This window comes from Bacillus rossius, chromosome 3 (genome assembly GCF_032445375.1).
Source record: "Bacillus rossius redtenbacheri isolate Brsri chromosome 3, Brsri_v3, whole genome shotgun sequence".
NCBI classification, from domain to species: Eukaryota; Metazoa; Arthropoda; class Insecta; order Phasmatodea; family Bacillidae; genus Bacillus; species Bacillus rossius.
The window spans coordinates 87,354,138-87,370,409 of record NC_086332.1 but is presented as its reverse complement, the minus strand read 5'-3'; the positions used below and the strand labels follow the sequence as shown (position 1 = coordinate 87,370,409).

General features: G+C 40.6%; 2 protein-coding genes across 2 annotated transcripts in view; one reads left to right on the top strand and one right to left on the bottom strand.

The window, feature by feature from the left end:
- LOC134531337 (protein tincar) overlaps positions 1–16,272 on the top strand; it is a 300,099-nt gene that overhangs the window by 189,068 nt on the left and 94,759 nt on the right. The gene's annotated exons all lie outside the window — the stretch shown is intronic.
- The window catches only part of LOC134531010 (fructose-bisphosphate aldolase-like), a 34,024-nt gene continuing 31,877 nt past the window's right edge, over positions 14,126–16,272 (bottom strand). Inside the window, exon 3 of the mRNA XM_063366447.1 lies at positions 14,126–14,628. Within this exon, the coding sequence (XP_063222517.1) occupies positions 14,224–14,628 (405 nt within the window). The 3' untranslated portion in view covers positions 14,126–14,223. The remainder of the gene's footprint in view (positions 14,629–16,272) is intronic.

Genomic DNA, 16,272 nt, shown 5'->3' with positions numbered 1-16,272 from the left:
GTCAATATTGTATGTAGCCAGCATTCCTCAGTTCCTTGAGTATGAAGGATATTTCTTTGATGCACGAATAGTTTCCTGCACAAAGCGAACCATGTAGAAGTCTTAGCCGGTCAACCAATATGTTTGGATCTTTCCATGATGTGTAATCATTCTCTTCTACCACCATCTTCCTTGCACCTTTATAATAAATATTATGATCTCTGGTGTCTTCCGTTTTACCACCAACCTCAGGGTTACTTTCATGTTGGAGACGGTGATCATCACAAGCTTGATCAGATTTATTTAATATATCACGTCGTTTCCATCGTTTCTATCTCAGGACACCGCCACATTCTTCGATCTTGGCAGCTTTAGGTGCTTCATCATAGTCTATGTCTTTGTCAACAGCCTCAGAGTCACTGTAACAATCACCGTAGAAGGAATCGTTTTCACCCAATTTACCGTAATAATTCGATGTTGATGATGTTGAAGTGTCTTCATCGTCTTCATGCTTCCTTTTTAGGAGTCCATCATTTTTACAAAGTAGGAAAGATCTACTTGAATTCGGCTGGAATATATTCTCACTTTTCACGTTAAGGATTCTTCCACTGTCTTCATTCTTCCGTAAATCATCAACCTTCTTCAATTTAAGTTCTTTGTCGAGATCGGAAGAGCCAAGAAAATTATTGTCGTAATGCAGATCACTCTTCCTTAGGCTAGTAGATCCATCGTTGTCCTCTAGCTTGTACGCAGGCTTGGCGCTACAAGTTCTGCCATGTCTTTTTAGGCTCTCTCTCCGCGTAAACGACTTGCTACATCGAACACAACTTATCATATTGCGCAGTGGATTTTTAACACAGTCATTCTTCTCGTGTTGTCTTTTATTCTTTCTCAAGATAAACTCTTTACTGCAAAACTTACACCTATGTTCTTTCGATACAGCGTCAGATCCCAAATCGGAATTCATATTAGTTACTGAGACTAATGCCAGATACCAATTGAGTGTTTTAAATTAGATTCAATACTTAAATAGAAATTTTTTCATATTTCATCAGCGAGAATTAATATATCTCATGCAAAAGTACTTTATGCATGTAGTTCTGCTTTTCAACAACAGATGTCGCCAAATGTTGCTTGCAGGTAAATAATATTTAGTTATTTTATGCGGGATGCGGGATGCTCACTATCGATCGCAAAAGAAGGATGGCTTCGTTAGACTCCAAGGAAAAGGAAGTTCGTCTTGCATGTTGGTGCTCCACAGATGTCTCATGGCGTAATATTAATTTGACTGAGTTATGATATTTGTTAATTCCACCTGATAAAAATATTGCAAGTTTTGATTTAGTAGCAGAAATTATCGAATTAAATGTAACTCCAAATAAAATGACATGTCTCATTAGAACAAAAAAAAATCCATGCAGAGAGCGGTTTCTCAGAATAGTCAGAAACACTTGAAGAAACCACAGGAATGATTGCAAGAACACGGGAAAAACCATCAAAATATTGTCAAGAATAATCAGGAGCACACTGAGGAAACCACCATAATATTAACAATAATAATCGGAAGCACACGGAGAAAACCATCATAATATTGACCAGATTAATCGGAAGCACACAGAGAAAACCACCACATGTTTTCTTTGATATCATAAAATTACAAGAAAAAATATTTAAAAATAAAAATAAATTAATAAAAAATTAAAAAAAATTAAAAAATGCATAAACAGTTTCTGCTAGCTTGTAAACTTATCATTGTTGAGCAAAGATAGAGTTATTGTACAAGCCAGAAATTTATGCATTTTTTAATTTTTTTTAATTTTTTATTAATTTATTTTTATTTTTAAATATTTTTTCTTGTAATTTTATGATATCAAAGAAAACATGTGGTGGTTTTCTCTGTGTGCTTCCGATTAATCTGGTCAATATTATGATGATTTTCTCCGTGTGCTTCCGATTATTATTGTTAATATTATGGTGGTTTCCTCAGTGTGCTCCTGATTATTCTTGACAATATTTTGATGGTTTTTCCCGTGTTCTTGCAATCATTCCTGTGGTTTCTTCAAGTGTTTCTGACTATTCTGAGAAACCGCTCTCTGCATGGATTTTTTTTTTGTTCTAATGAGACATGTCATTTTATTTGGAGTTACATTTAATTCGATAATTTCTGCTACTAAATCAAAACTTGCAATATTTTTATCAGGTGGAATTAACAAATATCATAACTCAGTCAAATTAATATTACGCCATGAGACATCTGTGGAGCACCAACATGCAAGACGAACTTCCTTTTCCTTGGAGTCTAACGAAGCCATCCTTCTTTTGCGATCGATAGTGAGCATCCCGCATCCCGCATAAAATAACTAAATATTATTTACCTGCAAGCAACATTTGGCGACATCTGTTGTTGAAAAGCAGAACTACATGCATAAAGTACTTTTGCATGAGATATATTAATTCTCGCTGATGAAATATGAAAAAATTTCTATTTAAGTATTGAATCTAATTTAAAACACTCAATTGGTATCTGGCATTAGTCTCAGTAACTAATATGAATTCCGATTTGGGATCTGACGCTGTATCGAAAGAACATAGGTGTAAGTTTTGCAGTAAAGAGTTTATCTTGAGAAAGAATAAAAGACAACACGAGAAGAATGACTGTGTTAAAAATCCACTGCGCAATATGATAAGTTGTGTTCGATGTAGCAAGTCGTTTACGCGGAGAGAGAGCCTAAAAAGACATGGCAGAACTTGTAGCGCCAAGCCTGCGTACAAGCTAGAGGACAACGATGGATCTACTAGCCTAAGGAAGAGTGATCTGCATTACGACAATAATTTTCTTGGCTCTTCCGATCTCGACAAAGAACTTAAATTGAAGAAGGTTGATGATTTACGGAAGAATGAAGACAGTGACAGAATCCTTAACGTGAAAAGTGAGAATATATTCCAGCCGAATTCAAGTAGATCTTTCCTACTTTGTAAAAATGATGGACTCCTAAAAAGGAAGCATGAAGACGATGAAGACACTTCAACATCATCAACATCGAATTATTACGGTAAATTGGGTGAAAACGATTCCTTCTACGGTGATTGTTACAGTGACTCTGAGGCTGTTGACAAAGACATAGACTATGATGAAGCACCTAAAGCTGCCAAGATCGAAGAATGTGGCGGTGTCCTGAGACCGAAACGATGGAAACGACGTGATATATTAAATAAATCTGATCAAGCTTGTGATGATCACCGTCTCCAACATGAAAGTAACCCTGAGGTTTGTGGTAAAACGGAAGACACCAGAGATCATAATATTTATTATAAAGGTGCAAGGAAGATGGTGGTAGAAGAGAATGATTACACATCATGGAAAGATCCAAACATATTGGTTGACCGGCTAAGACTTCTACATGGTTCGCTTTGTGCAGGAAACTATTCGTGCATCAAAGAAATATCCTTCATACTCAAGGAACTGAGGAATGCTGGCTACATACAATATTGACTTGTTTTACTTGTATTTGTATAATGTAAAGCAATAAAATAAATAATTTAAATTATAAGAATGTACTGTTTTTATTTCTTGTATTATGATTTCTTACTAAGACTTAGATCTCGTAACTTGTGCTTCCTTTTTGCCTTTTTTAGTTGATGGAGCTTCCAAATGTGCTTCCTTATTCGATGATGCATCCAAAATGTGCTGCCTTTTCGTTGGCGGTGCTTCCAAATGTGCTGCCTTTTCGTTGTCGGTGCTTCCAAATGTGCTGCCTTTTCGCTGTCGGTGCTTCCAAATGTGCTGCCTTTTCGTTGTCGGTGCTTCCAAATGTGCTGCCTTTTCGTTGTCGGTGCTTCCAAATGTGCTGCCTTTACGTTGTCGGTGCTTCCAAATGTGCTGCCTTTTCGTTGTCGGTGCTTCCAAATGTGCTGCCTTTTCGTAGTCGGTGCTTCCAAATGTGCTGCCTTTTCGTTGTCGGTGCTTCCAAATGTGCTTCCTTTTCGTTGTCGGTGCTTCCAAATGTGCTGCCTTTTCGTTGTCGGTGCTTCCAAATGTGCTGCCTTTTCGTTGTCGGTGCTTCCAAATGTGCTGCCTTTACGTTGTGGGTGCTTCCAAATGTGCTGCCTTTACGTTGACAATGCTTCCAAATGTGCTGCCTTTTCGATGACGGTGCTTCCAAATGTGCTGCCTTTTCGTAGTCGGTGCTTCCAAATGTGCTGCCTTTACGTTGTCGGTGCTTCCAAATGTGCTGCCTTTACGTTGTCGGTGCTTCCAAATGTGCTGCCTTTTCGTTGTCGGTGCTTCCAAATGTGCTGCCTTTAGTTGTCGGTGCTTCCAAATGTGCTGCCTTTTCGTTGATGGTCCTTCTATTTTTAATGTTGTTTTGACTCTAGTATTATTGTAAATGGTTCTTGATTTGACTAGCGTATTGTTCCATACGGTGCATGTATATATAAGCGAGCTCTAGACAACAGGATGCTTAGTTTGTTACTGACGTCGTCGGTGTAAGGATCACCTAGTTTGTTTCTTCTGGTGCATTAATCACGTAATTACCTGTTCTTGCGAACTCGATGGCATCTTTACCGACTTTAACGACGAACTCGATGGAGGTTGTACCATCGACTGCGGGAACCATGACGTCAGCGTCGACGATGGTGGAGCAGATCCCGTTGGCAACGTCGATGTCAACACTGGAGGAGACTTCAACAGACGTGGTACCGCCAGCAGAAGAGACTTTAATGCTGCTAGTGCTGTCTGCACAGAGAAACTCGGCGAACGCTGGTTCGCCATCAATGGAGACTTCAATGGATGCTGATTTGACAACTAGCGAACATCGGTGCTGTTACTGCGACAAGATTTTCTCAAACAACAGCAATGCTCGGCGACACGAGAGGAGCGAATGTGCCAAGAACCTATATCGTAAAATGTTTGTTTGTGAGAAATGTCATAAGCAGTTTGCCAGAAAAGATAATATGAAAACGCACATGAAGGCATGCAAAGGTCCTGCTGTTCGGCAGAAAGTAAAGGTTTCGGCGCAACAACGATGCATTGATGTTCATAAGAGTATGCCTGGAGATGGTGCAACTGCGGCAACGTCAGTATCTGGATCGGGTCTGAAAGGATCGTCTTCATCACCACGGTATCCTTGCAGCTACTGTGATACGTCGTTCGCATTTTTCCATGATGCACGAAGACATGAGCGGAGCAAATGCACGAAGAATCCTTCTCGCATGAAGTTTCGATGTGATGAGTGCCTTAAATGGTTTACTCGAATTGACAGTTTGCGACATCATGCGAAAAAATGTAAAGGTGGAGTCTGTGCTCCTACTGCTGAACTACCTGCAGAAATTTCGACTCCTCGCTTTAGATTGGAGACATGAAAGCGTACAACCAAAAAAACCGATGTGCAGCAACCGATTGGTATGACGTCTGAACATGGAACTAAACCTAAGACTGTGTTCGGAGCATTACAAGTGAACGATAATGGCTTCTACTTGGTGCAGTCTGCATTTCGTGGAACATTGAAAGACTACTATTATTTAAATACGTTAGGTGAGTCGAAGGACATTTGTAATTTTCTTGATATCAGAGAGGACATAATCAATCAGCTTACTGATGATGTAGCAACAAACGGACCTTTGAAATATAACTTGTGGTTGGACTGTATATATGGAAAGCCATATCCGTTCGATGACAAAGTGAAGAAGTGTGCATTCAAGACATCGGCTGCAGTAATTTACAGTTCTAACGATGTGAAGCAAACTGTTAAAAACGGTATCCAGAAACTTTGTCAAGAAGAGGTGGACTATGTCTGTAAAGGTTCTGGCTGGACTCTGTCTAGTATAAACCGATTGGAGCTAAGAATTAGTAATTTCACACCGCTGCGGAGCTAAATGATTATAAGATTGCTGGCTTTCGCAAATGATCATGTAGTTGAATAGAAATTATGTAATAAATATTATGTTTGTAAAAGAACTTGTGGTGTTTAATTCCTCGAACCTGTTACTATTATGTTAAATTGATGTTATATTTAATTTTTTTGCATCGTCCTAGAACGTACCAAGGACCTTAGTTGACCTAATCGATCAGTATATAGATTACAAATTTATTTAATGAATTTTGGAATTTTTCCCGAATTTCTAGCTAAATAATTATGGATTTTCAAGATGGCGGCCAAATGACAAGATGTCGGGTGTCACAGCAATAATAAATGATTACTGCACTCTAGCGGATAAGAATTAAACTAACATGGCGTCAGCGCACTCTCGTCGACGATAAACTGATGATGGCTTCCAGCAGACGAGGACAAGATGGCGGACATGACGTCATACTACCTGACGATATATATATGCTTTGAAAAAAAAGTGGAGGGAGTCAGTATGCCTGCGTCCACCGCGGGGGAAGGATCGGTCATCATTTTTTAATTTTTTTGCCTCTGTCGGGTTCGAACCGAGGACTCCGAGCTCCGTGTCGTAAATGTTTGTTTTTTATAAATATTTTATTAAAAATTTTATTATTTAATTTTTTTATAATTTTAAAATTTTTTCATTAAAATTGGATAATAAATTTAAAGATGGCGGCCGTAACGTAAATTGCAACGATGACGTCATAATTCAAAATGGCGGATAACGCAATGCCGGAATGTTCGAGAAAAAGAAATGACGTCATCCAAGATGGTGGATCCAAGATGGCCGTCGGGGTCAAGGTCAAAGGTCAAGGTCACATCCTGATAAGAGGCTTAACTGAGGCTTGAGTTAAGGATGCTTAAGCCTCTATCAGGACATTTCTAGCCGCTGGGATTTTTGAGGAATAAAACGGGAAATTTTCCCTCGAAACGGGAATTTTTCCCTCGAAAACGGGAAATTTTTTCTTAAAACGGGAAATTTTGAGTCATTTTGAGTCATTTTTGAGGACTTTTGAGGAATTTTTGCCGCCGTGACGTCACAAATCCAAGATGGCGGAGTCGGCTCTCGGCTCCACCGCCTGAGGCCTGATCTAGGAAATACTATTATATACTACTGATGCTAATTCTTTGCTGATGTGTATTTTCATTATATTTGTGTAACGATACTCATTTCATGACGGCATCTTTACATTAGACTGACATTCCATTTTTGCTGAACGATAGTGCCATAAATCCCACAAAAGGCTGCAAGTTTGCATGAAATGTAGAGAAGAATTCGTCCTTTCACGAAACAGCAACTCGTTACATACTATCCAAGCTTTTTCGAAACATTTACTGATATATCCTTGTGAGTTTGTAAGTACTGTTGTAAGTTTTTAGTAGCTGTGATATATTTATAAGTTAAAACTTAATGTGATATATTTGTTAGTGTATAGGCACTGTGATAATTTTTTTTAAAAAATAAAATTGCAAGATTTATCTTGGAATATTTTTTAAAAAAATTGGTAAACAACCATATTAAGAGTACAGCAAAAACATTAAGTAGATTTCGAAGATAGACAACCTATTGTATTCGTTACCATGATGTGACGTCCGGAAAATCTTTACATTTTTTTTTCGTTTCATGGGCCATACGTCATATACCCAGTAACCATCGTCATCTCAAAAGTATACGTATATATATGTATATATATATGTATATTTATATATTTATGAACACGACTACTGACGTAATTTTCTACAAGTCACTTCTCTACTGATACATAAAACAAAGTGTCGAGTTCGTTAATGGGCAACATCCGACCAAAGGGGTACAAAGTCTCAGGCCGAATATGATATTTCATTTCCTTCTGGATCAATCATTTCATCAATGTTTTGTTATGACGTTGTCACGTTTAACTATCGTCCGTAAACCGACTCTACAGACAACCATTTTTTTCGTTTGTAGTTATTCTTCGAAATTTATTATAATCGGAAACCCAAATACTATGCTTCCATGCAGTCAGACTTTCGTCAAAACAAACTATGCCTTCAACGGGGCTAAAATTTCCAAAACTACTAGTCCGTCCATGTCTGGTGGGAAACGCGGCAAACGTTTTCGGTGGGTTTTCTCGAGGTACCCCTCCCACACAGCCCGTCACTGCTTTATGTAGGGCCTTGTTCCCGCCAACCGAATGGCACTGGAACCTCGGTTGATCACAGAGGCACTTGCTCAGGACTCTTCCTTGCCCCATCTCTATGTGTCCACATGACCCTCACATAGCAACGCAAATAATATTAACTCAGGTACAACAAACTACAAGTAAATATGCACTGCACTTTTTCCCCGTGCAAAGTGCAGATAAGGCTCCAACACTTTTTATTTTGGTTGAGGTTGTGCCTTTTGATAAAGGGAAACTCATAAAAGTATTTAATGAAGCATTCAGCTAGAAAAAAAAAATATTTGTAGGGGTAAAATATCCCTGTATTATTATTATTATGCGAAAAGGAAAAGAAAAAAATTACGCCTTCTGGCACCGGGATATGCTCGACATACTTCTAATCGCGTGGCGCGAGCCGACAGGCTACGCCACGGTGAAAGATAGTGATGGTGAGGGGGGAAAGAGATAAGATAGTCGCCCTCGACACGTAGCGGGACAAGAGGACGGTGAATGACCGACCTTGGGCAAGCGGTCGCAGTTGCCAGGGGGGGGGGGGAGGGGGGGGTGGAAGTGTAGTGGTGACCCGAAGATAGTCACATATGTGAGATAACGCACACTGCCTGCGCGGACAGCGCGGACGTAGCACCGACAAGGCCCCGCGGTGTCTTAACACAGCGCGCAAAGTGAAGGAACAGGGCAACTTTAAAATCAAAATAATCTAAATATTCAAAGCGCAAATTACTACAGGGTATACCAGCGATCAGTTCACAATGTTAATAATACATAATTGAAATCCCTTTTTTTTTGGTATGCCTACTTGACTTAGGTATGCCTTAAAACCAAACCATGCTCTGCTATCATTTGATATGCCCCTCGTGTCATAAAATTATATTATTTTTATTTAATAAAAAAAAGCCTAGGAAACAGCTGAGCAAAATTATAAAAAAAATACAAGTATTACCAGAGGGTGCACGAGGTGGAGAACAAGACAATTTTATACTTCCTGCACCAGCAACTTGGGAGCTAGTGGATCGTTTAAATAGATATAGGTAAATGATAAATAAATGAACACTACATAAGTAGATTGGTCTATAGGTTTCCTGTTTTATTTAAAAAGGCAAAATAAATATGTTTTCCCTTTGTTTTGGTTTCACAATAAAATAGTATTAATAATATATTAAAGTTATTAAAAGGGGGCAGGCCCGATATTATTAAAATATGTTATACCAGTGGTTCCCAACCTGGGAGCGATCACCCCCAAGTGGGCGATTTGGGTTATCAGGGGGCAATAAATAAGTGGGGGGTGATTTGGGGGCGATGAGTATTCAAAGGCGGAAAAATTAAAATAAATACTGTACAATACTAGTTACATGAGTCACTAGCTATTCTTAGCCGGCGAGTTCACTGCACTCACCCCTCTCCACAGTCACCCACCTGTTGTTGCTCAGCGTGGCCGACTGGTGACTCAACCCCCTCCCTCTCCAGCTATCACAACACACTTGCCATTGACCTATATTCGTCTTTAGTCTTCACCAGTCTTTGTGTGCCTCACCATCAGTTTTTGAGTGTATATTTTCTGCTTTTGTGCATTTGTTTTGAAGTGTAGAAGTTCGTACACAATGGAATCAAAAAAGAAGAAGTGTCGTCAATACTCAGCTGAGTATTTAAAATTCAGTTTTATCGCGTCACCGCAAAATGTGCAGTTTCCACATTATCTTTTGTGCGATGATACATTTACTAGTAATGAAGCCATGAAGCCTTCGCGAATGAAAGATCATTTATCAAGAGTACACAGTGATAAAGTGAGTAAAGAACTTAGTTAATTTTAACACCCCAGAGCTAAAGCTGATAAACGGACTAATGTGAGTGAATTATTTAAAAAAAAACATGCAAACGATCTTGACAAAGGTCTTCTTGCTTCTTACGAGGTGTCTTTATTGATCGCTAAATGTGGTAAACCTCACACAATTGGCGAGACTCTTGTTATTGTTGAAATCATGCTAGGCGAGGTCTCTAGTAATAAGATGTCAGACGGTTCCTTTGATCAACAATACTGTTTCCAGGCGAATTGACGAAATGGCCACGGACGTTGAATCCAAACCAATTAGTTGAAAAAAAAGTAAATTTGCATTGCAGATTGATGAATCAACTGTAATTAATAACAAAACAATTTTATTAGCTTATGTGAGGGTTATCAATGAACAAAAGGAAATTAACGAGGAAATGTTATTTGCTAGAACTTTGATAACTGATACGAAGGGATCGTCGATTTTTAAAGCGGAGCAAGGTTAATTTGAGGAAAAAAAGATTCCTCTAAAAAACGTGAGTGCTTGCGCAACAGATGGTGCTCCTGCCATATTAGGTCGTCATGCTGGGTTTCTAGCCCACCTTAGGAAAGAAGTGCCAGAGGTCATCACTATTCACTGTGTCATTCATCGTCAACACTTAGCTGCGAAAAAATTGAGTGGTGTCCTGCATGAAACCCTACAACTGGTTATTGCTGGTGTTAACAAGATCAAAGCTAATCCCCTCAATGACCGTTTGTTCCGACAACTTTGCCATGAAAATGATGAGGAATTCGAACGTTTGCTTCTACATACGGACGTGAGGTGGCTTTCCAAAGGAAACTGTTTGCGCTGTTTCTTCGAATTATTTGACACGGTTACAGAGTTTCTTGACACGTCTGATCCGGTTTTAAGTGAGAATTTGAAGCAACACAAGTTTGAACTTGCGTACCTTACAGATATTTTTGAAAAAATAAACGAAGTCAATATAAGGCTTCAAGGAAACAAGATAAACCTTATCAAGGTCAAAGGAATTATTTCATCATTCATCGCCAAGTTTGATATTCTTAAGGTAAATATTGGCCGTAAAGAGCTGATTCAGTTTTCGACTCTTAAATAGTGTTCTGTGTCAGTTAACGAGATTCCTGAACTCCCGGAAGACAAAATCAAATTATTACTGATCACCTTGACTAGTTAAAAACTGACATGCAATCAAGATTTGAATATTTGATCCAGTTACAATTTCTGGATTGGATTCTAGATCCATTCTCGTTTGAAGCTGTGGATAAGCTTGATAACTCTTTGCAGACGGAGTTTCTAGATCTGAAGTATGACTGTGAGGCGAAAATCATTTTCAAGCAGAGCAGTTACGAGTTAGCACAACTGTGGGGAAAAACTGAACCACTTCTCATCTCGTTGCCGTCAACATATTTAGTTGAAAAAGGATTTAGTTCTGTTGTTCAGATACTCATAAAACAAAGAAATAAGTTGGACATTTGCCTAAAAGGAGACTTGCGTCTGAACATGACGAACATAAAGCCGTATATTCAAGCTTTAACTGAAATCCACCAAGCACAAGTCAGCCATTGAAAAGGTAAAATAAAACAATAACAAAGTTTTCAAACTTTCAATTGACCTTGAATGATTGCTACAGCTGTTTCCAGAGTTAATAAAGTTATTTGAATAATTTTTTTTCAAATTTTAACTGTCAACTTTCTTAATTTTTCCAGATTCCAATTTAAAAATGAAAACATGTACTCCTGTTTTTTTTAATGTATGTTAATGATCTTAGTTCTTTGTTCTCAAAAATAAATCTGTAAAAAATGTACATTTGAATTTTTTTTATATTTTATTTAAGAGTGACCAGATAAAACTGCTTTGGTTGTTTTTTATATACGGTAATAAAATTGTTTAAATGTTTAAATAAATAAAACTTTTTTCACTTTTTACAGTTTACTTCAAATTTAAGTTAGGCATACAATGAAATTGAAAAAAGGGGGGGGGGGGGGATAGGTGTTAGTCAACCTCCAGAAAGGGGAGATGAACCACAAAAGGTTGGGAACCACTATACTGTTAACAACACAAAATTACATTTTATAGCAGGTTAGGTTCGTCTACTCATTGCTGTAACAATTTCACATATTCTTATTTGATAAGTTCTCTATGGCACTGCTTGCTGGTATTTATTAAGGTAAGTTATTTCGTTGCTTGTAGGGAGAAGTTAAATTTTAGATATCACCCGGGGCTTCAAGTTGGACATCTGGCCGGGAGGAAGCTCTTCTTAGAGAGAAATTAAGCTGGAGGTCCTGGACAACATGATGGGTGCAATTTCGGCGCCCAAATGTTGGACTCTGTCTGAAACACAAGCCAAATTCCAACGAATTAGACCTGCTTCCAGACAGTCAAACACAGTCGGCGCGAAAAGGCCAACAAACGGGAATTCGGGGAGGAAAAGTATACCGAAGTAAATCACCAAACAGGGTGTAGCTCCTGGGCTCAGGAAATGTCTCGCGCTGACATACGAAAGGCGCGGACCGAGAATTGTGCGGATGACGCGGCAGAAATAATCATTTAGTAAGATAAAAAAATTAATAAACTTTAAACTAAAACATGACTTGTTTTCTAATTACTACGACTGACTGGCTACTACTGAATTTTGAAGCTGGGATCACATACCTTAACACAGCTGACCATTCCTTATTCGAACGAGTTCGTCATTGCCGCGAAATATCCTCTTAACAGAGGTGACGCCGTAAGTAGCCGAAGTCAGAGTGCCGGCGATGACGGCCAAAACTCCTAATTAAAACGGGCGGTCGGCCCTAGGGAAAAAGAGGGGGAAGGTTCGGCTCTGGGCCGAATACTTCCGGAGGTGACCGAGGTGGTCGTAACCACGACTTCAGTTGTTTGCGCCGCAGGGTGACTGCTGCGGTCTCTACCGGCAGGCACAGAAAGCAACATACAATCGACTTTTACAGGACGCGAGTAGGAAGCATATGGCCTTATGACACAGCCGGAGCTGCTCTCTGGTGTCCTAAAGGAGGACAGAAGGGGGGGGGGTGTTATCAAGTTCACCACTAGGTGTCGTGGGCATCAGCTCCACTCGCTGGCGACAAGAGAAGAAGTTACTGTTTCTGCCACTAGATGTCGTGGGTGGTCTTTCTATGCACATTTTTTTCTATGTTAAATCGTCCTTGAAGTCGGCCACCGCCTGGCAGGTTCACGTCAGGTCAATGATCTTGGGCTAAATTCTGAGAATCAAGGTGAGTAGCTGTGGGGGAGAGGGGGTATAAAAAACGCAACTGGGCTGGGAACAGGGGTCCACGGGATCCTCGTTCGTGCCGAGACTCGCTAGTCTCAGCGGGTCTCTGAGAAATAGAGCTTGCAGGCCAGAAGCTGCTCTATGCGATTTTAGTCAAGAAGAGAAATAATGTTACAGGCCGGGAACGTGACTGTAAGCGGGAGAAATTTCATACGGGCTGCTAACGTCTACATTAGACTTGCAAAAGATCAGATTGGTCCCTGAGAAAAGGAGCTTCGGTCCACTGGCACAAAGTTTAACTAAGTAGAGTACACCAGCCTAACAAAGTGTAAATCGCCCTTTTGTAACCAAATTATATAGAAAATAAAATTTCCAAACATAATCTAAAATTATAATAACAATTAAAAAAAAGTGCCGAAATAACTAATTTCCGGCACAATGTTATTGTTTCAAAACCAGAAAAAAAAATTGGTATAGCAGTGCAATGAATGTATGTGTAAGTATGTGTATATATGTAATACATATATATAATACATATGTAGTCCGGGCAATCGTGTGCTCGATTGACACACATCGACCACCAAGGGTGCAAAACTGTAGGATTCGCATGGGGAGCCAGCGGAAATTTGAAAAAAAGGGGGGGGGGGGACCAGCCCGAGAGTTTTTCCCCTGGGTTTTAACCGAACGTTATCTCTGGATACGGTTCTTGTATGTTTTATAGTGCCCATATTTTGGCCTGTATGCATGCAATAAGCAGAAGACTATAATATATACAATAAAAGTTCCCATGAAACTCAGTTGTGGCATTTATATTTATCCACCTCAACTCAAAGTCACAATTTTACAATTGTAAGCAGGCCCCCTCAGTAAGGGGCTTATTAATTTCATGGAGGGGGGATCTGCGCACATGTCGACCACTACATTTGCATTTGAAAGACCTTAAAAATGAAGTGTTGAAAACAGGTAATAATTATGGAAAAACTGAACAATGAGAATCAACGCAGTGTGCGAACGCCCTGTCCACTGTGTGGATCATTGTACGGTAGGCCAGTAAAAATAAAGATAAATCAATAATTTCACCGGAATGTATTTAATTAAGTGAACAAGTGAGGTTGAGGAGGTTCACACGACGAGGGTGCAGGGAGACGCGGGTGCTGGCATGAGGGCGGAGCTCAGTACTGGTGGTTGGCCACGTACAGCCCCTGGCCTGCTGCGCCGCCCGCCACGGCACCAGGAGTGTACAGGCCGCGCGCCGCCTGGCTGTTGGCCGCGGCCCTCGTTATCAGCTCCATCTGGGCCTGCATCTTGTTCTCGTCGCGGCCCCCCCACGCGCGCAGCACGGACGCCTGCAGCGCGCGGCCGTAGCTGAAGGTGAGCGGCCACGGCGAGCGGCCGGGGCACTTGTTGATGGCGTTCAGGTGCACCGTAGCATCCTCCTCGCTCTGGCCGCCCGACAAGAAGGCCACCCCCGCCAGCGCCGGGGGCAGCGTCCTGCGTAGCGCCGTCGCCGTGGCCATGGCCACCTGGTCTGGCGTCGCCTTCATGGGGCTCGCCTGGCCCGGGGTCACCATGTTCACCTGCGCCACATCGGTCCCACATCTCCTGCCGTTACTTCCTTCTCTCATTCATTCTGTCCTCGCCATCACCACTACAACTGTTACACTGCCGTTACTTCCTACTCTCATTCATTCTGTCCTCACTACTACCACTACAACTGTTACACTGCCGTTACTTCCTTCTCTCATTCATTCTGTCCTCGCCCTCACCACTACAACTGTTACACTGCCGTTACTTCCTACTCTCATTCATTCTGTCCTCGCTATCACCACTAGAACTGTTACACTGACGTTACTTCCTTCTCTCATTCATTCTGTCCTCGCCATCACCGCTACAACTGTTACACGGCCGTTACTTCCTTCTCTTATTCATTATGTCCTCGCTATCACCACTACTACTGTTTCACTGCCATTCCTTCCTTCTCTCATTCATTCTGTCCTCGCCATCACCACTACAACTGTTACACTGCCATTACTACGTTTTCTCATTCATTCTGTCATCGCTACTACCACTACAACTGTTACACTGAAGTTACTTCCTTCTCTCATTCATTCTGTCCTCGCCATCACCACTACAACTGTTATACTGCCGTTACATCCTTCTCTCATTAATTCTGTCCTCGCCATCACCACTACAACTGTTACACTGCTGTTACTTCCTTCTCTCATTCATTCTGTCCTCGCTATCACCACTACAACTGTTACACTGCCATTACTTCCTTGTCTCATTCATTCTGTCATCGCTACTACCACTACAACTGTTACACTGAAGTTACTTCCTTCTCTCATTCATTCTGTCATCGCCATCACCACTACAACTGTTACATTGCCGTTACTTCCTTCTCTCATTTATTCTGTCCTCTCTATCACCACTACTACTGTTACACTGCCGTTACTTCCTTCTCTCATTCATTCTGTCCTCGCCATCACCACTACAACTATTATACTGCCGTTACTTCATTCTCTCATTCATTCTGTTCTCGCCATCACCACTACAACTGTTACACTGCCGTTACTTCCTTCTCTCATTCATTCTGTCCTCCCCATCACCACTACAACTGTTATACTGCCGTTCCTTCCTTCTCTCATTCATTCTGTCATCGCTACTACCACTACAACTCTTACACTGATGTTTCTTCCTTCTCTCATTCATTCTGTTATCGCTATCACCACTACAACTATTTCATTGCCGTAACTTCCTTCTCTTATTTATTCTGTTCTCGCTATCACCACTACTACTGTTACACTGCCGTTCATTCTTTCTCTCATTCATTCTGTTCTCGCCATCACCACTACAACTGTTACACTGCCGTTACTTCCTTCTCTCATTCATTTTGTCCTCCCCATCACCACTACAACTGTTATACTGCCGTTCCTTCATTCTCTCATTCATTCTGTCCACGCTATCACCACTAGAACTGTTACACTGACGTTACTTCCTTCTCTCATTCATTCTGTCCTCGCCATCACCGCTACAACTGTTACACGGCCGTTACTTCCTTCTCTTATTCATTATGTCCTCGCTATCACCACTACTACTGTTTCACTGCCATTCCTTCCTTCTCTCATTCATTCTGTCCTCGCCATCACCACTACAACTGTTACACTGCCATTACTACGTTTTCTCATTCATTCTGTCATCGCTACTACCACTACAACTGTTAC